This window comes from Drosophila ficusphila, unplaced genomic scaffold (genome assembly GCF_018152265.1).
Source record: "Drosophila ficusphila isolate 14025-0441.05 unplaced genomic scaffold, ASM1815226v1 contig_791, whole genome shotgun sequence".
In the NCBI taxonomy this organism is placed as follows: domain Eukaryota; kingdom Metazoa; phylum Arthropoda; class Insecta; order Diptera; family Drosophilidae; genus Drosophila; species Drosophila ficusphila.
The window spans coordinates 14,260,959-14,288,744 of NW_025064737.1; the positions used below are offsets into that span (position 1 = coordinate 14,260,959).

A 27,786-nucleotide genomic window follows, 5' to 3' on the forward strand; every position below is an offset into this window, starting at 1 on the left:
AAGCGAAAACCCTCCAAAGAATCACAAAACGCACACACACCCTATTCGAAGATACAGATACACCGATATAAACAGATATACAGATACCGCTGCAGATACAGATACAGGCCACAGATACATCCGCAAGATCGCTGTAAGCGCTTCAAGGGTGAGGCAGCGACGCCAACCGCGGCAGCGTCATGTCCAACTTGCCCTTGATCGTCGCTCAAAATGTCGCACGGCAACGGAAAAAAAGCAAAGAAAAAAAATTGAAGAAAACAGATAGAGACAGCAGCAGCGCTGTAAGCTTTGCCCATCCCTTTCCGTCCCGTCAGCGCGCCGAATTTTGGCAACGCAAAATGAATCCACCGAAAAAATCATAAAATCTTAAGTGGCCAAGATCACCGAAGATGTGAATTCTCTAATAAAAAGTTCCTTTAAAAAGTTTTGAAATCCTTACACTGCACCAAATAACATAGATCTTGATCAACGTTGGCTCTTTTAAATTTGGAGTAGCTTTATAAAAAACATTTAATACTATGACTATCGTTCATGTATCTGTATCAATCGGTAGTATCTGCACCTGTATATTTCCTAGAAAGAAACTTAATATTTTTTGGTACAAGTGTTTATTAGCAATTTACTTTGATTTCGTCACAATTTTTATATTTAACTGTTATGCTTACAAAGTTTTTTTCTCTCTTGATTAGTAACAGGTGAACATTAGCATAAAAGATAGTTCCCATGAGGAAGGCTTTTTATAGATTATTTTTATAAGGAGAAAGTCCTCTGATTTTGAACTTCTAAGCTCAACCGTTCAACCCTCTGCCAGGGTATAAGAAATAGCATAACGAGTCGTCCGCCTCTTTATATTTTTGCTCAGTTTTCGCCTCTATAGTATTTCATTTATTTTGTTTACTTGGACGACACGCCAAGGGATCGGATCGGAACGGATTGGTGTATTGTATCCGTGTTTTGGGTCTGATTCGGAATCTAAGCTGGGACAGTTGGCAGTCGGTTCGAACTGATGCGGTTCGCTTTGAGGGCTCCGGAGGGTTACCGTTTTAACCTCAACCAGTCTATCAACTGCTCTCTTTTCGTATATTTTTCCGTTTACGGGTTCGGTGTTTGGGCTCATCAGGCATTGTGTAATAATTTGCACAAAGGAATTCCAAACTGAGAACGTGCGCGAGTGCTGGCTACAAAGTGTGTGAGATACAATCGCAGAAAATATCATCAGCAAATGCCTCGACGCATCAATGTGGAAGTTGAACTTGAAAGATACAGCTGCATACTCTAGATAATCGAATAATCGAAATACCGATAGATACTTTGTCCAACCACAAACGCAGTGCAAATGTTATAGTGCTCAATCTACCTTTCTATTGCGGAAATGACAAGGTTTGTCCACTGATAATTATCTTCACACATTTTTATGATAAATAGTTTTAAGATGACTTAATCAAAGTCGATTTGATCCAACCTTTTAACAGCAATTTAATTGAATTAATTTAAGGGATTTACAATTTTAAGTATCTTGATCCTTAAAAAATCAAAATCAAGCTTGGTTTTTATTTACAAATATAAATTTAACTAGTTTGCTCACTTCCTTAAATAAATTCCAGGAAATTGCGCAGAAGTATATTTAAACAATTAACTTTATCTGATCAAGCTCACAGCTCCCTAATATATGTTTATTAGCGATAAAGCGATTTTGAAGTAGATGTTAAGCCATAAATTAGAGAATAAGATGGAATACAGGCACTGTCAAGGGCATCTGCGATCTAGCCAATTACTCATCGAATTCGCTGTTTTTATTGCAAATGTTCGGGTTTGATGGAATTCGGTGTATTAATTATCCCACGCTCTCTACCATGGCGATCGATGTTTGCGCTTGTTTGTCAGTGTTTGTGTTTTAGTATCCAACTATTGCTAATTGCCAAAAGTATCTGCCGCGGCGCGCCCTGCCATTTTAAAATTGATTTTTTTCGCCATGTTCTGCTTCCCATTTTATCTATCGATTTTTTATTTTTCGCAAAAGCCATTAAAGATTGGTAAGTCGTCTGCTCGCGCCCATATGGTCAAAGTAACTGCCGCTAACCCGCTGCCAAATCAAAGCCAATTTAGTCAACGGCTTGTGAAGGACAAACGCGACTCGATCGTGTTGGCTAATAGGAGCAGCAGCAAAAGCACAGCAGAAAATCCACACTCAGAATAAAAAGCAAGATTCTTTCGAAAAATATTGAATGAAAATATTACTTTATAGAATAGGTACAGTTGTTTTATAAATATAAGCCATTTAAAGCCATTGTTGATTTAAACGTTAATTCCTTTCAATCATTATTAACATTTCACATTATTTCAAAGAACAACTTTGATTTTGTTACATTGATCTTTTCAGTGTATTATCTGAAAGATTAGAAACCGTGGTGACGTCGTCTTTGAAAATAGATGAAAATACGCAATGCATGCTAATTGAATAATTTGAATTGTGGCACCTACAACAACTTGTTTGGCATTTGTCAGGCTCACTAATTTAGTTGCAGCTGATATTTTGACAGCTTTGGCTTACTGAAAGCGTGGGTGGGTGCAACTTGTGGGTGGGTTATATCGGATTGCACTCGAAATCAATGCAAATGCACATTTTTGGTCAATTGAGCGCATTGCAATTTATTGCATTTTAAACACTTTTGTTTTGGCTGCGATTAAAACAAATGGCCCGGGTATCTGAGACACTATCGCCGAGACTTTGGAATGATGTCATCGGAATAAAAACAGCAGCTGCTGCCGATCTGTGACAGACATGCAGGGTCAGGTTAAAGTTGAATCATTTGTTTATTTTGCAACACGATTTTTCTTTTAGCGCGCATTGATACGCTGCGGACTTGGCCGCTAATTAATTGTCTCCCATTTTATCGCGCACAAAAGCCACTCGGGCAATCAATTCACCAGCTCCAACAATAGATCCCAGATGCGTATTATTAACGGATATTGCAGTCGGATCAATTGAGAACCTTATGGCACTTTTCGTTGGCATTGCCAACACGCCCCAATGGAGTTGATCGGTCCTTCAAATTGCCGTACAATAGGGGATATATCCATTTCAACATTGCCGTGCGTTTTATAAAAACAAAACAATGAAAACAATAAAAATATAAGCTTTATTCAAGATTAATCAACATTATTGGTGTTTGTGAGCTTAAGTCCTTTTCCTCTTCAATTGACTTTGCTTATCATTATATTACTAAAAAAATACATTATCTGTGATTATTTAATAAATGAAAATAATGTTCTATTTCAAGATTTTAAGGTAGGAATTCGAGATATTTTAATCTCTTTTATTAAAAAAATTTGTAGGCATTATTACAAATTTTCCAAATGTACGGTCAAAAGTTTAAGACCTAAACTCTACCCTAGTGTGTATCGATCGACTGAATAAAAACCTCCAAACGTTTTATAGTTCTGAAACGCACGATTCACCAGCAAACACACACAAGCTAAAATCTTTATTCGCACAAAAAAGAAACAATATCGGCAAATATCAACTTCAACTTTTTTCGCGAGATTCTTTCGGCGTTTTCAATTTTCAGTTTCGTTTTTTGCCGTTGGCTTACAAATAAACTGCTTTAACCTTGAGCGAGCGCATTTAGTTTGTAAGTCACGTCTACAGTGGTGCTCATAGACTTAAGCCACTGCAACTACCATAGACTGTTTTCTTAATAACTTTTTTGAAGATATTTATTTTGGCGTGAAATTTTTTACATTTTGCAACATTGTTATTTAAGCAGCTGATCACAGTAAAAAATGACAAGTAGGAATTCGGGGGTTCCCAAAAAATTGACTAAATTGCCAAAAGGAGCATTCCGATCTGCTCATATACTTAAGCCACCTTAAACTTTAATCGTCAAACTTGTGATTTTTCCGGGAAAGTTGTGCTATTTATTTTCTAAACTGAAATATTGAATACTAAATACGTTTCCCAAAACAATTTGATCGCTATGGCTAAAAATAAAAATACAAATCCGGCCGAAAGAAAGCTAATATGGGAATATTACGAAAAAAACACAAGTATTCTACAAATATGTAAGACTTTACATTTTTCGCGTGGCAAAGTCAGAAATGCCATTACATTTTATAAGAAACATGGAACCTGGGAAAATATTCCACGTGAAAAGCCCAGAAAAACCACTTTAAACGACGATAGACGGATTGCCAAAATCAGTAAAGCCGATCCGTTCTTGACATCGACGCAAATCAGAGGTCAAATGGTGGCAGATTATGGCGTGAATGTGTCAGCTCAGACCATAAGAAGACGGTTAAATGAATTCGGGTTATATGGACGCATTGCCCAAAAAAAACCATTGCTGTCCAAAAAAAATGTTAAAGCGCGCCTTCAATTCGCCAGAGAGCATTTTCAAAAAGGTCCCAATTTTTGGAACATGATTGTTTGGAGCGACGAATCCAAGTTTAATGTCTTTGGGAGTGATGGTAAACCATATGTACGACGTCCTCCCAACAAGCAATTGGACCCCAAATACACGAAGAAGACCGTTAAACACGGGGGCGCTTCGATTATGGTCTGGGGCTGTTTCACCGCATCGGGCGTAGGTCCCCTAGTGAAGATAGAAGGCATTATGAACGGCGAAATGTACAGGGACATCCTTATTAACAATTTATCTGGAGAATATGCCGATAATTTGCCACTTGCCTGGATATTTCAACAGGACAACGACCCGAAGCACACCAGCAAGATAGTCAAGTCGTGGTTTAGCCAAGTGAAAATCAAAGTTTTGCAATGGCCACCGCAGAGTCCCGACTTGAATCCTATAGAGAACTTGTGGGGAATTCTTAAACAAGTCGTTGGCCAAAAAAAACCAGCAAATAAAAACGATTTGTGGCGAGTTTTGCAGGAAGAGTGGAAGAAAATCACCCCTCAACAGTGCGCACGTCTTGTGGGTTCAATGCCAAAGCGTTGCTCCGCTGTTCTTAAGCAGAAAGGTCACCCCACTCAATATTAAAGTAAATTTATTAAAATTATAAGGAATATTGGGCAAATTTTAACTTTTTCAACCATTTTCTTCCAGGTGGCTTAAGTATGTGAGCAGGACATTTTGGAGATGGTCTCATATTTTTTAAGTTTTTCGTTAAATATATATTTTTATAACTTGGTTATTCTTCGATTCGAACACTGATATATAGAACTAATGTGACACAAATAATTGGAGCTGTGAAATAAAAACTTTTCTTAATTTTCGTTTAAATTCTTGGTTGAAGTCTTGTGGCTTAAGTCTATGAGCACCACTGTAAGTCCCCGCTCAAAGGTTTGACAGCGGCTGCGACGCCGACGTCAGCATCTCTGCCAGCTTTTCTGTCGACGCAGGCTGCGACGCATGCGCAGAAATTGGTGATTCGGTTTTTGGGTTTTCGGGTTTTCGGTCTGCGTTTTGTCTTTGGCCATTTTTGCAAAAAATTTTCGCGTGCTTCGCTTACCCTTTGAATTTTTTTTTTTGGCCATGTTCTTGTTGCCATGTTGGTGTGTGTGTGGGTTATGTTTTATTTATTTCTTACCTTTTTGTGTTAATTTTTGGAGCTTGTAAAGTCGGCCTGGGCTTTTGCACGCCACGAAAAAGGTTAAAACATGTTTTTGAACTAGGTTCGCTTCGCTCGCCGTCGTTCCTAATGGCCTACCACATGTTGTTGTGCTCTTGACGGTCCGTTTTTTCCATTTCTTGTGGCAAAACCGTACTCATGCACCCAATGTGGCGATTATGTAATGGCCAGAGCTCTAAAAGTATCGGTCGAGTAATGGCAAGGTGACAGGAAAGGCTCTCGATAAAAGTCTATTTAATGGACATTTATCTGTGTCCGTAATTTGCACAGAATTTTCTGCTTTTTATGGGTACTTAAATATTACGAGGTTCGCATTTGTGGTTAATATTTTTAAAGCAGTATGGGAAAAATACTAAACCAATTTAATTGTTAACAGAAATAAGGGGTTTTTAATAATTTATTAATTAACCTATTTGTCATTTCACTCGGCATGTTCAGGACTAACAATAAAATACGGTTATCACGTATAAGAAAATTAAAATGTATTTCATTTTGACATCATTCAACCATTTTCTTTACACATATGTATGTATTTAAAAAAATTTGGATTTTCCAAAACCTTTATATAAAATAAAAAACCGACACACAAAGTTTGATAGCATTGTTGATTAATACAACTTTATTTTTAGAGCAACATTTCTTATCAATGCATTAATTTTCAGTTTTACTGTTGGTTCTTACAACACAAGGCGCTAAACACGCGCGATCAATTCGCAAATTTAATCGCTATTCACCCACACATAAAAACTTTTAAAAACGAGACACGAAATGATAGCGCACACTGTAGCTGTGTTAGTTTGCCTTTTTGCCAAAAGTTTAGCAAATATCAATATCAATAGAAAAAAGGGAAATAAAGTAAATGAAAACAATAACAAATAAAAGAGAACAAGCTCGCAAGCTGCAACAACAACAGCAATGCAAAACCAATTTAACAACATAAAAAATTAATATAAACATTTTTACTGCCATCGCGGATTGTTGTTGCTTTTATTTGCTATTTCGGGTTTTTTATTGGTGTGTGTTACACTCACTTACACAAGAGAGCAGTTCTTGATGAGTGAGTGTATGTGTGTAAATGGGGCCTCCAAGTGTTTGAGTGTGAGTGTGTGCCTGTGAACTTTAAATTAGACGAGCCACGACAGCAACAACAACATCGGCACATGCGAAGCAGACCCTAATAAATTTCGCATACTTTGCGAATTTATGCTGAGCCACAAGAACAACAAGCAGCGACTACAGCGACAGTTGTTCATTTGGCGAGAGTGTGACAGGGAGGGGTAGAGGGGAATTGGAAAGAGAAGGCAGGCAACCAAGCCCCAAAAGTCGAGGGCCGCCGTTGCTAACGTCCCTCATGTTGCCGCTGTTGCTGCTGTTAATGCTGCTGATATTGCTTCTAGTTGGTAGTTGCTGATGTTGCCACTGTTTCTTTTGATATTGCTCGTGTTGCAGGCAAAGTTTGTACTGGCTTTGGTGCTAACTCTGTTAAATTCTGTTTATTTTTAGCTGTGTATGTAGTATATTGTTATGGCCAATGTTGCTGGATGCTGTTTCTACTGCTTATTTTAATGCGGTTGCTACTATTACCACGGTAATAGTTTCGATTTAAAGAATCAATTTTTAAATACTAAGTTATTATATTATTAATATTGTTACCTGTTGGTGTTGCTGTTGCTCCTCCTGTTGATGTTGCTGGTGCTTCTTCAGCCAATGTTGCTGCTCTTGCTGCTGACGACATCGCTTGAGCGTCAGCGTCTAATGGCGTCGCCGTTGACTGCAATTTGGCAGCGCTGCCAACATGGCTCATTTGAGCGTTTGGCGTTGTTCAGCGGCTCTTCTTCTTGACGGCGTTCAAGGACAAGTGCCGATTGCCGATTGGGTTTCTCCTTCTCTCCCTCTCTCCAATCCTCTGTCAGCTTCTCCATCAAACTCTGACTCACTTTTGGAGGCTGCGATGCCAACAAAAGCGGGAAGGGCCGACTCCAAAAGTGGTTTCTGCCATGGCGACGGATTTCCCGTAAAATTTGAAGTACAATGGATGCTTAGCCAACCGGACTACCAGATGTATGGCACTATGTTTGGAAAATAAAATAGATACGAAAGTCTAAAGTTCATAACTTATAGGTTGCCAAAAATAGTAAACAATTCTTTACAAGTTTAAAATTTAAAGAATGTGTTCGCACATTTTATCTACAAAAATATTTACTATCTTACTTAGCTCCAATTCTTTAGAAATCTTGACTTGCCGTCTTTCTTTTAAGCTGGGAAAATGCAGTAACGAAAGCCAATAAGAAAGAGAAACCAAAAGCAAACAGTAAAAACAACAACAAAACTGTTTTGATTTCTCCTTTGGCTCTTTCGCTGGGATTTGGCTGCCTCTTTTTTTTATTGCTTACTTTATTTTGTACGCTCGTTTTTCAGCGCTTAAATTTTGCATGCACGTTTCGGCGCTGACCTTGAAATTTTTTCTTTGCTTTGGTGTTTGTATTTTTTTTTATTATTGTTGTTGCTGGATCTGCGCGTTACTGTTGTTTTTTATTACGTTTTATTTAAAATTTATACACACACATTCGCCAGTATTTCTTTTGTTATATTACGTTGGCGAAGAGGAAGCAATATTCACAAAGCAGCAGGCGATAATAATAAAAACAATAAAAAGAAGGCAGAAATAAAATAAAAAATAAATGAAATTCGTAAATTACTTGACAACGACAACAATGGAGCATACATAAGCGCACGCTCTGCTCATGAATTTTATAATTATTCGTTTTATCCCCCAATTTTAATTTAGTTATTTTCTTCGCTTTGTATACGACTGCAATTATATTTTTGAAAATCTACTTAAACTGGCGCAAGTCATGGGACATTTAATTAGATATTAAATTGAGCACGCAATTAATTGTATTTACTGCTTTGCACTAGCTGCATTATAAGATATTTCATTTTTAATAAGATAATTATACGAAGAGCAGGAAATTAATCTTATTTCGTTTAGAAATTTTTATTAGTAAACGGAAATAAAATATTTGCTTCAATTTGTTTCTTACAAAAAATGTTTTTATTTGCAAATATTTTAACACTCAATAAGAAACCAAACCCTCCATTAATTTTGTTTAATATTAAACACATTTTAAGTTGTCTTCTCCGCCCACATCACATTATATTCTCTTAGTTGCAGTTAATTAAAATTCTGTAAATTAATTTTACCGTTTTCGTTTAGCAGCCAAGTCAGTTTGACTTAATTATTTTCTATATTGTACATTTTATGTTGCCCAATGCAAGTTGTAGATATTTTGATGTTTTTCTGCTGCCTTTTGCAGCTCATTAAAATTTGTCGCTAAATTTTGCACCTGTCGGCGCTACCTTCGACACGGCTACACATTCAAAAAAAAAAAAAAAAACAAAATATACAAAATTTTAACTGACAATACGGCCAAGACAGCCAGCGAAATACAAGTGCAAAACTCACGGATACGACGGAATTGAAATCGAAAGTGTCACGGCAGCTTGTTTTGGGTTCTTTTGTAAATTTGTCGACATCTTGGCTCTCGGCAGCGTTTAATTTAGTTTTTCATTTTTTTTCTGTTGTTGTTGTTGTTGCTTTCTTCGTTATTTTGAAAAGTGTTTTTAGCTGCGGCGAATGTGTTTCAGCCGTTTGGCATTACTCGACCACACTATACGTTATTAATTTGACCCAAATTCGACTGACAGCTGAAGAAGAGTGCGAATATTCTGGGCCATCTTTATGAGACATTCACGATGGTGTTTTCTGGTCGGCGATAGGAAGTGCTGTAAGTGTTTGGGCTGGCTGTCACTCGTAGGGTGATTTGTCAAGTGGTCAGATATGTTTTCCAAACTGACAGCCAGCTGTGACAGCCGGCAAATCTTCCGCCTCATTTGCGAGATGAAAGCAAGTGCAGGTTGCACTCACTCAGTTTCGACCGCATGCTAATTCACTCAAATTAACCGAAATGTCAATTGAAGGCGCATTCGAGTTGCGTGCTAACGTCTAGTATTGGCCACTTTAATTGAATTGTCAAGCGGCAGAGGCTTTTGAGCGGTTCTGATCTGTCGGTCACAGCGCTCTGCGCACCACACGGCGTATAATTAATGGCACATTGCGCATACGCCACGGCGGACAAAAGAGAGTAAGGGAAATTCAGCGTTTATACAAATTTTTTTAATAATAAAAATTCAATTATAAAATTTTATCTCTAATTAAAACGGGTTTTCAATGGCTAGTGTTATATATAATTTTATAAAAAATAATTACATTTAAATATTTCTTATTTTTTTTATGTAAATAATATCTAATCGTATAACTCTTTTTAATCTATGCAAAATATTAAGTCCGATAAAATTAAGTATCAGAACTATAAATTTAAATATGAATAAAAAAGTTTATAAAGGCCGACGCATAAACGCAATAAAAGAGAGAGAAATTTAGCCCATGCTTGTAATTTATCATTCGAGTTGTGCAAAAATCCACATGTCTGGCACAATTAGAAATTAAATTCATCAGCAGACAAAAGACAAACGGAGCCAAAAAATTAACTTGTCCCAAACTAAGTGGCGGGGCCGACCTGTCGCCTGCGGCTGACAGAACGAGTGCACAAAGCGAAGGCGTTTTGGCCCAATGCAATTGTGTTCTCTCTCTGTAAATGAAAACAATTTTTGCATTTTTACTGCAGCCATTGCTGACCATTTAATTAAGTTTTTTTGCCTGCTGCCCACGCGCCGGGCTGCAACTCATAAAATTTTGAAAATTATGTCTTATTAAGTGTGAAGTGGCACGGGGAGATCGGCAGAAGTGTTTCTGCATGTTTTCGACCAAATTATGTATGCCAAAGGGAAGCATCTTGTATTTTTAGCAGCCCGTTCGTATTTCTTGTCATTTGCTAGATGACTTCCAGTCGAGTGCTAACTAGAAACATTCTGGCTTAATTGCACCGGAAGTGCCATCGTCAAAACATTATTTGCTGCTGCTTTCGGACATTATTATTATTACAGGGGAAGACTGCAGCCGCTTGTTTATTTAGCTTTTTATGTGCGCACATTTATTTCATTTGTTGTTAATGCTCGGGCACCGGAATTTGTTGGCTTGGCCAAGATTCACACATAAATCTTTGCGGCGTGTGAATCATAAATGGCTTTTATGGACTGCTCCTGTGCACTTTAAAATATTTAAATTAATTTTAAGTGTAATGCAATTTTAAAAAAATACCAAAGATATATGGGCTTCTAACGAAATATAATAATATTTTATAAAAGTCTTTAAATTTTACCTGTGGGTAATTTTTTCTGTTTTACCCAAATATACAAAATAAATCAATACACCTCGATCACTTTTCATAATCTTTCGCGATGTCAACTTAAAGCTTAAGGGACTTTCGAGGGGTTCAGGCCCAGGATGATGCCCCAATCCCAACCCCAAATCAAAATCAGACGGGGCGTGTTGTGCAGTCGTCTGGACATTGCGGCGTATAAATTAATTGACTCATCCAGACCCCACAAACACCAAATGAAGGGGGGGAATCGGAGGATGGAGTCTGGCGATCTTAGTTGGTCCCGGTTATGAGTCAGTCAAGCCAATAAAAATTGTGCGCTTCGCTAAGTCACTTACAAGCCGCCGAGAGAGAGAAATGCCAGCGGAGCGGCAACTTACAAGCGAACATGGGAATGTGGCTAAGTCGGCAAGTCGTGGGCAAATCAAATCACCGCCAAGACAAAACAAAGCCACAACTCCCGGCAGTCGTCATCATCATCATCATCATTCGCGGCTTCATCTGCATCAAGTTGTGGCAACTTTTAAGGGTCGCACTGGAGTTTCCAAGTGGCAAGTGGCATGTGTCATGGCTCCGGCAAAACCTGACAAGTGTTTGCAACACCGAAAAAAAATATATTTTTCAACCAGGTTGGAAATCTATATTTAATACTTTAATTTTCAAAAATTATATTCATACATTCATCTCTAAATTTGTTGATTTCTTTAAAAAGTATTTAAGTGGATATTCATTAAGTCATTCCCCTATTTTTTCTGTGCAGCTAACAACTTTCGAAGGAAAGAGTTGTCGTTGTTCTTCCGTAAATGTTTTTGTTTCATCTAGAAGTTTTCCTACCACTTCCACCAACTTGAGTGAAAAAGGGGATTCTATTGCGTCAGGGGAATTATTCTTGCTTGTCACAGACAATTTTGGTCGGGATTTATTTAATACTTTGTTACACATGCTGTGGTCTACTTTAGCAGCTTTTGAAACGCAAATCGCTGATTTATCACAAAATCACTTACTACTCCCAAACATATCGATTTCGTGAATAAGAAAAATTATAAAATAAAGTACAACAAATAAACAAAATGTAAAAATTGGTTATTTAAAATGTAATTTATATTCCGTACCAAACATCTTTTGAGCATATTTAACTGGATGTTTGCTGCCAAGTTAAAGGGAACAACAACAACGACAAAGTAACCTCATTTCAAGGTCAACATCGTACCAAAGCCACTCAACCAATAACAATACCAGCAACAACATTGTTGTAAGCCACTCGCAAAATTTCAATACGAAAACAAAATGAAAACCCAATTTCGCATGCGTTGGAGCAACAACAACAGAAGGCGAAGGGGAAATAGGCCAGCAAGCCTATTTAGGTATTCAAATTTTTACAGCGCCAAGTCAGCGTGGGACCATCATTGTGGGGTTAACCAGGGGGTGTTTCACGTGGATCGGGGAGTGGGGATTCGGTATGAGGGATTGGGTATGGGGGATCGGGGATTACGGATCGGTGACGTGGACCGACGAACGCCCTTTACCTTGCTGACACACATTTTATGCTAAGCAGCCGACGGCGAATTGTTGGCGAAGCTGTTGCTATTTGCTATTCGCTGATGGGTTTCTTTTACTTGGCTTTTGTATTGGTACTCATAATGGTAGGGTCACATGGTAGCTCATAATTTTTGGAGATAGTCCAATTTGTATACCGTGTTCATCACAGATTTTAACAAGTTTTCGATGGTTTTAATAAAAGTGACCCAATTGATAGCTAACAACTTTTCCAATTTTAACCCGATTTTAAAGTGGCATGCCACTAAAAGCTTGTAGCAAAATTCTTAAACATTGTGCGTAAAAATTTTTTATTTCGGAGATGGTCGAATTTTTGACCCTATTTATGTCAGATTTTTACAAGATTTTTAATCCGTATTTTTTTTTATTTTTCACTTGATTCTCCTCCGTTTTGACTCACTCAATTTTTTTTCTTCAGTTGCCATGGTGAATAATTTGTTTTCGGCATATTTAAGTGGGGACAACCTTCAAAATTTGGCCAACAACAAAAATGTAGACTTACACTTGACTTGATCGACAACCAGCTAAAGCATAGGCATATTAACATTTTCTTGTTTTTTCTGTTTTGTTTTGCTTTCAAAATGAACTTGAAAAAGGCTACTTGAAATTTACAACGCTTTATTATGCAAAATATTGGAAAACAAAACGTTATAGAAATTTATTTATATTTCCACTGCTAATATGTAGATTATAAAGTAATAAAAAATGTATTTAAATATAACAAAAGCAGTGTAATCAAATTGTATCTATCCTCTTTAATTGGGGTTACAAATAGCATAAAAAACACTGAATTGACGCTGTAAAATTTGTTGAAAAAATTAATCAGAACAATGGATTTGAAAACTTTTTAGTACAATGAACGTATTATTTGCCTTAAAAATAAATATTTTTAATGACTTAATTTTTTCTGGTTTAATATTTGTTTTACCCCGTCATCAAAATTCAGTTACAAGCGCCAGCAAACTTGGCCCGCAACATGACAAAAAATTTTGCTGATTTGTTTAAACAATACGCAGCAAAGTTTTCACTTTTCATTTTTTTCGTTCTTGTTTTTGTTTTATTTCAGTTAATTTTTTGCATGGTATTTTTGCGTTGACGCAGCTGGGCCGATTTTTGGGGTGTCTCGGTTTACAATGGCAACCGCCCGGCGCCAAAAAGAGCGAAGGTCTGGGCGAATCATACATACATACACACAAACATACATACATAAATCTGCTCTACAAATATATGCATATTGGCCCACTGGGTGAAGCCAACTTACAATGCTGTAACAGCATGATAATAAATTGCTGTAATTCGACGCTTGGGTAGTCATTAAATTCCGAAAATAATGTTTGCAAATCGTTTGCAGATTTGTCTGCCAATTTGATGGGTATTACAGAATCCAATTTTAAATTAAGCCATTAGTAGGATTATAAATTAGTAATAATTACTACTACGATTTGAGTGAACAAGTTCACAAAATAATAAAATCTTCACATTTGTTTACGCTCCGGTGAATAGAAAAAAATTCAACTGATCTCACCTTTCTATGTGGAGTATTTCAGAACAAGTTTAAATCATTTTACCTGCAACGTCAGCGAAACATTCACCCATAAACTCCGGCTTAGGTAGCTCGGATTGGGTTACCCTAAAGCATCGAAAAAAGTAAGAATAGATATGTACACATATACTCGTATATGTTCATATACCTAAGTTGGCTGATAGTCGTCGACATTTGGCTAAGGCGAACTGCGTTTTGGCCGCATTGCAAGCGCGTGTTCTAATGCGAAATTAATTCAGCAAGTTTGCTTTTTTTGCTGGCTTTTTGTAATCTTTGTTTTTGCCTCTCCGGTTGGCAAATTAAAATCTTTTAATCAAATGCAAAATGTTCGGGCTAATTTTACTATTTGTTAGTTACCGGCTGCAGTTAACTGGTTTGTCCGCTGCTAGCCAAATGTGGAGCCTTTTGAGGTTTATGTCTTGTTATGCCTTCTGCTGTCGTTGATGAACGAAGGTCAGTTTGTATGTTGGCTGTATGCCGGTTCGGTTTGGTTTGGTTTCGCTTGGCTCGCCAGCCCGGCTAAAACTCAAGCTCCGACCGAAAAAGCCACCGAAAAAAATAATAATTTGTTTGGCAACTAATTTGCACGGTTTAGTTATGTGAACAGGAAAACCAAACAACAGCTGCACTCGCGGGGGTTTTTATTAGCTGGGAACTCAGAATTAGCGGATGTTGAATATTTGTGCATATTTCACAGCGATTCTCTTAACAAATTTAAAGGATATTTTGTATAGATATTGAGCTTTAAATTCTAATAAGGGGAGAGATAAAATTACGACTTAAAATATAAAAGAACTGTAAGAATTGAAACATTGATTCAGTATTTTGAGAAGGAAAACTTATTAAACTTAAGAACTTATTTGTTGAATTTTAAGATATATCGCTGGTAACCAAGAAAGCACACAAACACTTATTGCCTTATCGAGAATCTTACTTGCAATTCTCTCGCCTTTCGCCATAGATTAGCCCCAAAGTCAAGTCAAGTCACCTTTCACATGCGATCTATCAAAACCAAAGATGGTTCAAAGCGACCGCCCGGCAAACATACGGCAGGAAAAATACCATAAATATACGGAGCCAGAGATTTGGGATAATATTCCAGCCTGCGGCCAACACATCCTCCTTGGCCTCCATTCACCCCCCCCTCTTTTCCCCCTTTCACCCCCCTTCTTTCCCCTTTTCCCATCACCCAAAAGTTGCGGCTCATGTGAAATGCAAACAGGCAATTAAATGGCGTTGCTGGCTGCACTTGCCCAGGCCCAAGTCGAGTATATAAGCTCCTCTATATATAAATCTTTGATTCCTCTATGCGTGTGTGTGTGTGTCTGGGTGTGTGTGTGTGTGTTGGGTGCTGCGCATGCGTCCAGTTTTTACAGTTTTATTAACTGCATTTTTATCTAGCAACTGCAACGAGCTGCACGAACTGGCTCTCGAGCGGAAAAAAAAGTTGTTGCCGCTGCTGCTGCACGAAATACCCTTTTGGCCAAGAATTTTTAGCCAACCGAAGGTATTGCCGGCTTGCTTCTTTTTCTTTGTATTTGTTGTTGTGGTTGTTGTTGCTTTTCCAAGGAGAAGAAGGCTGAAAGAAGGAAGCTGGCCCGCACTTGTTGTGGAAAACCAGTCGAGTCTGTCGCTGTCTAACTGTGCTTGCAAGTGCAACTGCAACTGCTGCAACTGCAGCAACATTTGCTGCAGCGGCAGTGGCAGCAACATCCACGTCCGTTGGCCCAAGCTTATTATTTATAAAAATTTATTTGGCCCACAACAGGCAAACACGATCGAGTTGTAAAGCAGAGGAAAACAACTAACTGCGACCAGAGAAAGAAATCAAATAATGATAACTGCAATGCTGGGCATTAGAGATTGTATATTGGCTAGGGAATTCGATGTTGTATCGGTGAAGAATAATAAAGACCTAAGGAGAAAATGTATATTCAAAAAATGTATATGGAATATACATACTTATTGATTAACTCGATTTTGATATCTGTTGGTAACTTTATAGAAACTGTTTCAATGAACTTGTCAATAAATTAATAGCATTTAATTAAACAATGGACTTCAACCATTTCAGTATTAAGCACGACCTGCAATTTGAAATAGCTTTTATAGGGAATATATCAATATAAAGAACGATACTATTGTTTCTTAATCACCATTGTTTGCCATCCCTAGTTGGCCTTCTTTAAGTTATTCCTAATGTTGCTGCAAGTTCTCCTGCGGAAATCGGGGATAAAAAACAAAGCCAACAATAAAAAAAAAAGCAGAAGGCAAAGGCTGCCTGTCTTGTTTGTCTGGTTGTTGTAATAGAGATAGCTTTGGCTTCCTTATAGGGGCAATCAAGCAGGCTACTTGGCGTTGCAGTTGCAGTTGCAGTTACCGTTGCAACTGGCAGTCGCATATTTACCCAGGAATGTCAACAATTTCCTTTTAATAATTTGCCAGTTTGACAACTTTTTCTCTTCTCTTTCCTCTCGAATACTCCCTGATTGATGCGAATAACAATTGCTGGCTGGCGAGAAGAAGAAACGGAATCCTCATTTGGGCAATTAATTAATCGGGCAAATACTAGCTACTAGGGGCTAGTTGACTAGCGTCTTTGGCTTAGTGCCCCTTGTTGGCTTAGTGCAGCTCCAAGTTGCCTGCAAATCTCGTCTGCCGCAACAACATTTTGAAAGTCAATATTGAAACTAGCTGCCAACGATGGAACGATGGGCAAATAACCAGTGGAGAGCGCTGCTCGGATGCAGATACACTTGGCCAGCCACTCTGTTACTGAGCCAACACTTCAGGAGTTGACTCTTGCCACCTCTTCGAAGGGATTCTGGCTCTGTTCTCTGTTCTCTGTGTTCTGTGTGGCAACCAACTTGTGGAATTTCACACGACAATTTGCGCCGGGCACTTTTGTTATGCGTTTTTCCCTCAATTATGCAAATTTTGTCGGTGGTATTTAAACAAACGCAGAAGCAAAACTATATTTAGTTTTTGCTTGCGATTTGTTCATGGCTTAAAAGGGTATTTTATACATCTTCTGCTTATTTGGAAGTCAACAAATCTTGTCTTTTTTATAAAGAGCACTTTTAATTAAATGTAATAAAAAAAATAATTTAAGAACGTTAATGGCCATTTGTTATTGGCTTTTTGACGAGGTAGAAGATCAAACAAAAAATGGAACACTTGCTTTTACAATGAAGATTGACAGATACTCAATGTGTCCCGAACAACCTGCAGGCGTTGGAAATTGGAAAATGGAAAATGCGAGAAAAACTGATAGAATGGAAGAAAAGGGGCGAAGTTGCTCGGTTTCCTGATCGTTTTTACCTGACTTTTCCGTTGGCTTTGATGATTTGATTTGAGCGAAATTGAGTTGCATGTTGCAGGTTGAGAGTGGCAGGCTTAGATCGCAAATACAAGTAGCCATCGACAGTAAAAACAACCAGTAGAGGAACAGAGAAATGATTGTAATTTGCACTTCGTTTACACGATGCTTGTGGCAATTTGGGCGTGGTCGCACCTGGTTTGTTAGCTAGTCCTAAGTTTAGAGCTGCTTCGGCTAATATCTATACATCTATATCTAATCAATGAACATGTTTGTATGTACGAGTAGCTTAGACATAAGACTTGACCCAGGCAAACTAAATCCAACTCGATAAACATGTGTCTTGCCCAAATAAAAACAAATGTAATTAAACAAATATTTATCGCATATTCGTATAAAAGTACTTAAATGGAAAGCATCATTAGGATTTATTTACGAGCATTTTCAGTTCACTTTTTTTTTAATTATGTGCATCAGTTTATTTAATTGCCCAACACACATCTATTGAGCTAACCTTATATCTGTATACTAATTCAGATTTTTCTACTTTTCTAGGTAAGTTTATTTGATGACTGAAGCCTTTTTCATTTGTTACATGGTTTTATTTGCTACACTTGGCAAAACTAAAAGACTACAAATAATCAGGTAAACTATATATTTATTAGTCTCCCCATTTTTATAATGATAATCGGTTAAACAAATACCAATTATTTAAAACCCCCCTGAATTGATAAATTTAAAACAATTGCTCCGGAATAATCATGGAAATTTAATTCAATCGCAAGGGTGTAAACATTTAAGCCAAGCCCAACGGGAAAACTCTTTCAACGCGGAATTCCGTGGTCAAGGATTCCCTGTTTTGATGCTCGTTTTTGTTGTTTTTGGCTTGCATTCCGCTTTCACGCCCCCTGAACGCTGACCACAAACCGGAAAAAAACAAGGAGAGTGCAGCTTGAGTGGAAAAAAGGAATTGGCCACTGGGGAAAAAAGCGCAACAGCTGAAGGGCAAACAACACAAAAAATAAAAGCACAACAAAACGGGTAGCGGAAACTGGAGAGCGCTTAACCCAAAGTGTCGTAAAAAACGCATAATAAAGTGCTTGCCCCACTTGGACACGCCCTGAAAAAAACCCAAAAAAAAAAAAAAAGAAAAAACTGAAGCAGAAGAGCAAGAGCAACTGCCATAATTGTTGGTCAAATAATTGCTGTAATTTTGAATGCAATAAAGTTTAATATGCGCAGATAAATTTTCGTTTAAGCCAAAAGCGCGGAGGTGGCACACGCCGATGTCTCCTTCATCGTCTTTCTTTCTTTTTCCTTCTGTTTTGTTTTATTTTTTGTTTTGAATATTGTTGCTCAGCGATGGGACAACGCGGCGTATGCGCAACTTTTAATACGCACTGTGTCCGCATTTCGGTTTATGGCTGCCATTCTTTTATGACTTCATTTTGTAAATACGCCGCAAATGCAACTGCATCAGCGGACTACGTGGGCAGCAATAAAGCGACAGGCAGCGGCTACAAATTAATTAAACAAATAAACAAAAACCGAAACAAGACATGGCTCTCCAACATGGAGATGGAGTGGCCAAAACACAACAAAAAAAAAAGAACATACGAATAAAAGATCTATGCAAATCTGCATGATGTCAGCGGCCAAAAAAGCGCACGGATTATGTTTTTTTGGCGTAGGCCGGCTGCATCTGTCAGATACAGATACAAATACGGATCCCTCCGCGATCGCAATCGGCTCCCAACTTGCTCCTTGGCCGCTACCATTACTCATCATAATTGTGTCGCCAAAAAGCTACCTGCTAAAAAAATGGGTACACTTAGAAAAACGTATAAAAACAAAAATATCTACATGGAAATCCCTGACTCTTTTTTTGAAAGTAACACATTGTAAAGTGTAATAATCTGTAAGACTTAATTCATTACTCTTTATGTAAATATCTAACCAAAAAAGCCTACAGAAAAATTAACATAATCCTTGACATTTTGTGTTCAGTTTATCGGATTTCGGCTTATATTTAAGCTAATTTTTTCGGTGTATGAAACCTTTTGCGTTGGCGTTGCTTTTGGGTCAGATCGCGACTCTGGCTCCTTTTTGGCATTGTTCTTGGTGGTCGGAGGTTGGGCCCTGGTTCGTGATTCGTAATGAAGTCAAGGAGAACATTTGCGACCGGTTTTACCTTAAGTTTAGCCAAAGCATCGGCTTCTCCTAGCCAGCAAAATCGCGTGGGTGTGCCACAAACGGCAGTGGCAGCAGGAAAAAAAAAAACACAAAAAAACACTGACCACAGCGGCTATCTTGTTAGCCCAAAACCGCACTGACGGATTGCTTTCTAATGGATGCCAAATGTAAGCCGATGCCGCCTGACCCTTTGCATACTTAACCGCCTTCTTCGTCTTCTGGCCTCACTTCCCTTCGAAATTTCATGGCTTGGCGTTGGCGTGACCACTGAAGATTTCCCCTTAACCCTTTCTTTCTCTTCTCAAACGAACACTGAGAATTTCACTAGACATCCTTAAGGGTTTAATATATGGTTAATATAGGTGAATGGCTAAAGAGTTGGGCATTAATTCAGATTTATTTTCGTGGTATTTAACTTAACCTTAAATATAAAGTACAGTATATAGAATATTAATGCCTAATCCTTTGAATTTTGATGGTTAATAGTGAATTAATTAATAAATTAATACAGATTAACTTTTATTGACAATAATATATTGTTAGGTTTCAATGCTTATTTTTTGTATAAATAGTTTAATCTCTTATTTTGTGGAGCATCTCCACCAAGGGAATTTTCTCTTCGACTTGGCCAATCTTCACCTTTCTAACCATTTTTTTTCTGTGCCTACTGCTGGTAGCCCGAAAACGGTTAAATCGCCGCAGGCGCGTAACCTGTCTTGAGACCTTTTGCGCAAGTGCAAAAATTGGCCAAAGTGGCGGCGGCGGCTGCGGCGGCGGCATTTAGCCAGGCCTAAAAGTCTGGCTCTGAGCCGGTGTCCAAAAATTGGAGGCCAAGAAGGAGTTGGGGGAGTGGGGAAGAGTCGCCGTCTAAGCCAAAGTTCTCATATCTGTGTCGCTTTGGCTTTGGCCACTTTTGGGCTCGCAGCATGCGATCACCATATTTGGCCAAAACTGCATTTGCCGTGTTGGCCAAAAAAAAAAATAGCAGAGAAGAAAAGGCAGAAACAAAAATCCATTGCACGCCACTTGACTTGCAAGTCTTACTCGTATTTGGTTAGACGTCGCCCTAGGCCAGGCTTAAACCACCCCCCGCACCTCCCCCCTTCCCCCCACTCACTTCTTTTGGGCCGGTTTCTGTTTTTGCATGCCTCTCATAAATCCCAGAGAATTCTCATTTTCTCCCCAGCTGCTGTTACTGGTAATTCAAGCTCACATTTGACTTTTAACTTTGGGCCAAGACAGCCAGCCAGCCAGTAAGCCAAATGTGCAACGTGGCCAAATATGCCGCGGCCATTTTGGCCATATGTGCGCACTCCGAATGGCGATGGCCTTACCCTATTCTCCATCTTTTATTCTAGGTGTGAGCAGAGCGCGTCTTTTGGTCATCGACGATGCTCGATGGTCGATGGTCGATGGTCGAGACTCGATAGCCAAGATTTGCGTGAGCGATAATCGCTGATTTATTTGAATGCCTTTCAGCGCGGCTTCTGGGAATATATTATATTTGAGTGCAACTCCAGCAGTGGCAGCTACGCTATATGGATTATTATGGAGCCAAGTTAACAGCACTTTTCGCCTTTTTTTTTGGCACTTTGCACGAGGGAGATAGTAAACCTTTGGAAACCTTTTTAAGTTACTTTAAAAGCTTATTTAGGAAACCTTAATTATGTTGGATCCCTACTGGTTAAAATTCTATTTAAATACTTTCTAAAAACTATCCATCTTCGTAACCATTTTTCCGACTTATTTAGTTATGTGTTTAATAATATAATTTAATATAATACATATTATGTTTTTATTAGCGTTTTTTTAACGAGTTGTAATAATCACTTTATTTAATTAAAAATCTAACAAGCTTGTTCTTCCCAGAAGATTACTTTGTTCTTTATTAAACATCGCCCCCTTACTCCAATTATCCAAAACATGCTAATGAGTCTAATTAAATATCTCGTACAAAAATAATTAATTAAGTATAGTCAGTGGCTCATTGAAAACCCTTTAAGGCAGCCAACTGGACAACGTCTGGAGCTCGGCGAGCTTAGCCAAGCAAATCCGAACTAATCAAATTAAGGCCACGCTTTAAGAATTAACGCGGCTTGTAAATATTTTTAACGGTGCTGAAGTAATGCGCGCCATCAAAACCGTTGCAGCGTGCCAAAAACAACAATAATAATAACAATAACAACACAACGCAGAGTGGCAACTAAAAAACAGTAAAGCAGCGATCCAAAAACAAAGGCAACAACATCGGAAACAACAGCAACCAAAGCGAGCATATAAACAAACATAATCGCTGGCGCCACGACACGCTTCGCGGGTCAAAAGCGGTTGCAGTTGCAAGTGGCTGGTTGCTGGTTGCTCATTGCTAGTTGCTGGTTGCTGGTTGCTGGTTGCTACTTGCTGATGGCAGTCGCCGCCAGTTGCAGTTGCAAAAAGCCAAAAACAAATGCAAGAACAACAACATGAGGAACTCCCCTGGCTGACCGAAAAAAATAAATATAAAGAAATAAAAAGAAACACACATCATGGAAAATATCGGAGGGTGAAGCGAAAAAATCTCTAAACAGAAGGAAGAAATGCAAAGAACAAAAGCGGAAAAAAAAATATAGAAGTGCACATGCAACGTCAGCAAAAAGGGGCAAAAGGGGCAAAAAGGGAGGAGGGATGGGGCACAAGGCTAACACAAGCCAACATACATATATATTTATTTTCCAGCCAGCAAAGGCAGAAAAACCTGCCTGGCTAATCCATCAATAAAAGCAAAAGGGTGCACTTGCCAAATTTTAAATGCTCTTACAGAAATGTAACAATATGTTTTTTTTTATTTTATCCGAGAAAAAAGGTTTCATTTTAAAACTTATTTAGTATTCATCCAATTAAGATTTAAATGTTGATAGTCTGTTTTTCTATATTTAGGAAATATCTGATCAAACTTGTTTAGGTATATAGCATGCAGTTTAATCATTAAAAACCCTTTTAAATGCCTGAATTTTTCCACACTTTCCAATTTGGTAAGAGCATCTTAAGTGAGTGTAAGCCACAAGTCAACAGAAAAGCTAAGGAAACGGGAGGAAGGGCTTTGCTTAACTTATGGATGTGGATTTTTCATGACTTAACTCGGCTGCACTTGGCTGCCTTGGCTCTTGGTTTATATTTTTTGTACCTTCTGCTCATCATTATGATTATTATTTTTTAACCGTCTGCTGGCGCACACTTCCTTCTCGATTGAACGTATAATCAGCGCAGGCATCAACGTAGCATATCTCGCAGATACCACATATCTATGTGTATCCCTATCCAGCCAACACCCCTCCCCCTTTGCCTGTCTGCTAGCAGCCACTTAACGGTTCTTCAGTCTATATATATAATATATATATATAGGTATGTTTGGATATATCTTATATCTGCACTTGCCAGTTAGTAGTTGGCAGTTAGCAGTAAGCCGCGCTTAATTTATGTGTAATTGGCCGAACGTTGCGCTTGCGTTAAGATGGGGTGTCCGCTAATGGGCTAATGGCCATATGACTGGGCATTAATATCCAGCTTAAGTAATGAGCCAGCAGTTGCTTTTTGCCATTGTTATTGTCTGCGGTTACTTAGGAGCAACAAAGAATAAAAACGAGGCGATTGAGTGTGCAAAAAGGAAGCGCAATTGATTGTAAATTAAACGCTTATTACTGACAGGAGCGAATTACAAATGAGGGATAAACTGCAATTGGCCAACCAGTTATGCCAAGATGATAAATGAATCCTGGAGTTATGAGAACATAAATCTTTACTTTAAGCTGCAGTTTTAGATTGAAATTTGAATACTCAAAAATGAACTTAACTTAATACTTGATTCATAAATACTTCTAAATACCTAAATAATCATTACATATTATTTATAAAATTTGTACTCAAAAATAAATTTGAATGGCCAACCAAATTCACTCTGTTCTTGCCCACTTCATACACAATAAATTGTCGTCTAAATTGCAGCTGTTTAAATAAAAGCGACTATACCATTTCTAGATCAAACAAGCACACTACAATTTATCCATTTCGGCGAATGTGGCGGGTGATTTGGTAATACTTTGAGGTCAGTTAGGGCGGTATTAAGCCATTGTCGACACGTGCCTGCCAATGAGCCGTGTAAAAGTGGCAATCGGATCCGAAATCAGCCACAAAACAAAAACCAAAACGCCAGCCAAGATACCAAATCAAAATAATTAAGTTGCAAATTGTAGCGTGAACTGAAATTGCTCTTGCTAGATTTTCAGTTGCTTGTATTTCTTTTGCTGCTGCTGATGTTGTTCTTTTTGTTGTTGTTGCTGTTGTTCATGTTGATGTTGCAGTTGCTACTGGCACGTGCTGCGCATCATTCATAAAGTGCAACAAGCAGCAACGACCACAAAACCCGGTGTGAAGTGATGAGATGCTGGCGAATAAACAAAAGTCAAAAGCCAAGAAAAATTTTAAGAGGCAAAAGTATTCCTGTTCCCATGTATTTTTTTTTACACAAATAAAAATTTATGGAAATAATTCGTATGGAAAAAAGTTTTATCTAATAGATACTAAAAACCAACAAATTATTTAGGATTAACTTTAAGCCAACAAACAGACTTTTGAGTTTCTTAAAGTCTTTGTAGTTTTAGGTAATAAAAGTTGAGTTTAGTAATAAGTTGTAAAATATTATAAAAATACTTTCAAATGACACAACTTAATAAGGCTATAATATTATATTATAATATATGATAATTTCAGGACTAACACTTTTTATTTCTGTGCATCATTGTAAGTAGCTTAATTGGGTGCAACAAGTCTGTGTTTTTTTTGTGTGTTCGTTGCTGAGGAAAACGTGTCAGAAGAGCGATAGCCAACGAACAATGCTGCTGGTTAGGCGCCGCTTTCCAGGGCCAACACATCCTGGCTTAAAAGTGGGAACGAGATGGGAGCAAAGGGGAGAGAGGGGGCGAGAGAGGGAGGGAGGGAGTGAGGGAAGAAGCGGCGAGAAAAAGACGGAGGCAGACAGACATAACAATGCAACTGGCGCAGCTTGAAGCCGTGCGCCTTTTTGCATCGAAGCTGTCTGTCAAGGCAGACAGATTTACCGCCTCGCCTCCTCCGTCCCATCAGCACTTCCCCACTTCCACCCCCTCCCTCCCCCTCCACCGCCTCCCACCCCCAGCTGAATCTTCTGAAGGTCGTCGCTGTGTTGTTGCTTTCATTGTTATTGTTGTTGCCATATTACCATCATCATGGGCCCGACTGACTCACGTTTCGCTCATTTGCAGCCACTTCCATCAGCCATCCACCCACCATTTACTCACTCAGTCAGTCAGGCAGTCAGTCAGTCATTTCGCCACTCAGTCAGTCAGTCAATCATTCAGCCATTCAATCCGTCATTCCCGTTTTCGCACTCACACCCGCTTCCATTCAGTATCTTTTTCCTCTTTCGTTCATTTTTCGCTTCGCGTTCTCGGGGTCAAGGTGGCGCCGACTCTCGATACTGATTATAGGTGGCATAGTGGGCTAAAAAATATATACTAACCATTTCTTAAGGATAAAACTGAACTTAGCTTGAGGCCTAAAAAAACAATGATTTGAGCAGATAAACAATTCTATAGAATAACTTTTTCTATACTCAACCAAGTAACAAAAATATTTCAAATTTATGTATTTTTTTTAACCATTTTTTTAAATTTTTCTTTATATTACGATTGGAACTGAAAATCAAAATTAATATTATTTAAGTATTATTAGTTATGGATTCATGAATATTTTAGTTTCCTAAAGTTGCAATTTAACCCTAAACCCTTGATATAATTGAAAAGAAAATCAGAACTATGTACATACATACTCTTAAATATAAAACAATTGAAATTTGTACTAGATTTTGTCCCACCGTACCCGCTTAATGGAAAATGAGAGCGACCAATTAAATTTAAAGCAGCTTTGTTGTTGCCTTCGCTTGAGGTTTTCGCCTTTTGTCGATTCGCTTTCCTTTTTCAAATCGCTTTCGAGTGATCAGATGCGGGCATCGATGAATCAGATTTGAGGCAATTTGCCTGATTGAGCAAATATTAATAGCGGATTCCATGGGCCCTACCTGAGTGTTTCGCGCCCTAAAACCCGTTAGGTTATATAAGCCACCCACCTATCCACACGTAACAATCTCGGTCTGAAATCATCAGCCTTTTGTTTTCTCAGCAAAAAAAAAAAATAAAAGGTTTGTAAAAAAGTTGTACATTTTTGCGTAGTTTAATTTCACAGTTCAGTGCGTTTTGGGGCGAACAGATCGCGGCTTAGACGCGCCCATTTCACCCTGATATGGTAACTGTTTTTGGATATATATCCCAGGTATAAAAGTACAGTGTATCTCAGAACAATATGTAATTTACCATTGTCATCTTTAACTTTCAATGAGCTACAAATAAATAGGGAACAGGGATAAATTTAGGATTATATTTATTTACGTCTGTTTATTTTTGTGATCACATAAAAAAGGCCTTGTGTAAATTTGTGTAAAGATTGCCATAAAACATTTTCTTGATTTATTGCTTCGATTACATTTTTGTTTCGCACTTGTGAATGCTTTTGCATTTACAAATCGCATTCTGCCAAATGGTGAGACAGCCAAGCGTTCCTCCGAACTTTTAGCCAAACAAAAGACAACAAAGCTGGCTGGCTGGCGGAATGTCTGACATTTTGGCCATAGAGTTGGCCTTGGCTGCAAAGCGGAAGTTCAGGGCGGCGTCGCTTTGACGCTGAATGGTCTTTAGACCCCCTTGGAATCCCCTTCTGCAAATTTATGCATCACTCGAAGCAGCTGGCTTCATCGTAATGTAAATTTCCGACTTTCCATATCCTTCACAAAAGCAGGAGCTTTATTTCCCACTTCCCCTTCCGTCGAGATACCTTTGAATTTATGGCTTTAACTAGGCAACAATAAATAAATGCTACACAGCATGGTTACATCCGAACGTTGATATCGTAATTGCACTTATAAATGGTCGGTAATTACGCTTTTTTGATAATTTAATTCGCACCACGGGTCATAACCCGATTTTGCTTACATTTGCAATTGATTTACGGGGCTTAAAATATGTTATGTTTTTCTGGTAAATTAGAAGCTCAATAATTACAAATTTAAAATGATATGTGTAAAAATTCTTACAAAATAAAAAATTCTGAAATAAATTACAGATGTAAATTACAGCGTGCCCATTCGAATTTACTCATTAAAATGTTGGAAACGATCATAATAACAATAAGTCCACTCTTATCTGTGGTATTAAATGAACGTTATTCAGAAGTGCCTTAACTACCACCTGAAATTCTGGCCAATGAATAAAATTACAACGATGTCAAAATCCGAGCCACTTTTTTTCGCATGCCGGATATTTTATTACACTTATTTATTGCATTTCAATTTCGTTGTTTATTTATTACAATATTTTAATGGTTTGATATGCGTTTTTGTTTTTCGATATATTTTTATTTGTGAGTATGGGCAAATTGAAAAGCCATTAAAGTCAATTACTGGCCATAACTTTGACAAATTTTCGATAATGCTCAACAGAAATGGATGCCTGTGTGTGCAGATGTGTGTGTGCGTGTGTGGGTGTATTTTGTGGGGGGGAATGAAAAACCATAAATAATAAACGATTTCCATGGCGGGCGCAATTGAAAATCTCTTGTGCTGACAATTAAATGCAATGGAATTAAAGTCAATTTTCGCTCGCAGCCACAGCCGTTGGCAGCGCAGTCGGCAACGCAGTCGGCGGCGCAGTCGACGTTTATTTCTCCGGCAATTGTGGAGCATTTTTAATGACCGACCGCCTGCGTCACTTGACTTGTCCGGATCCGGAACTGAATCGGTAACTGTTTGCCGTTGCTGCGTCCTTTTATTTCTGCTTTTGTTGGTTACAGGGATTTACAGCAATCGTCGATTGCCTCCTGCGGTGAAAAAGTGGAGATTCAATTGATGCTGGGCGAGGGGGAAAGGCGAGAGCGAGAGGGGAGAGTGAGAGGGGAGGGAAGAGATGAGAGGGGGGAGGGGAGAGGAAAACAACAGTGAGATGTCCTGCCTCCTACCGACTTTTAATTACGCCATAATTTGCGCTGCTCTGATGCTGCGAAGTTCGTTACATTGAGCAAAAAATATATCACTTGGAAGTAATCAACGGTAGAGTGTATTGGTTTTATAAAATTAATAAAATCTTAAAGCACTTTAAATCAAGGAAACATATATTTACGATTTTATTTAAAGCTAATGAACAATTTAGGTTATACTTCAAAACCTATGCAGTAATCAAATT

At 38.3% G+C, this 27,786-nt stretch overlaps 1 protein-coding gene across 4 annotated transcripts in view; it reads left to right on the forward strand.

Moving 5' to 3' along the window:
• The window catches only part of LOC108087238 (sex determination protein fruitless), a 97,335-nt gene that overhangs the window by 37,068 nt on the left and 32,481 nt on the right, over window positions 1–27,786 (forward strand). The window contains exon 1 of one of the 4 annotated variants that reach the window (XM_017184531.2): window positions 1,134–1,380. The exons of the other annotated variants lie outside the window; for them this stretch is intronic. Coding sequence (XP_017040020.1) covers window positions 1,373–1,380 — 8 coding nt within the window. The 5' untranslated portion in view covers window positions 1,134–1,372. Of the gene's footprint in view, window positions 1–1,133; window positions 1,381–27,786 lie in introns of those variants that run through there. 4 annotated transcript variants of the gene reach the window in all.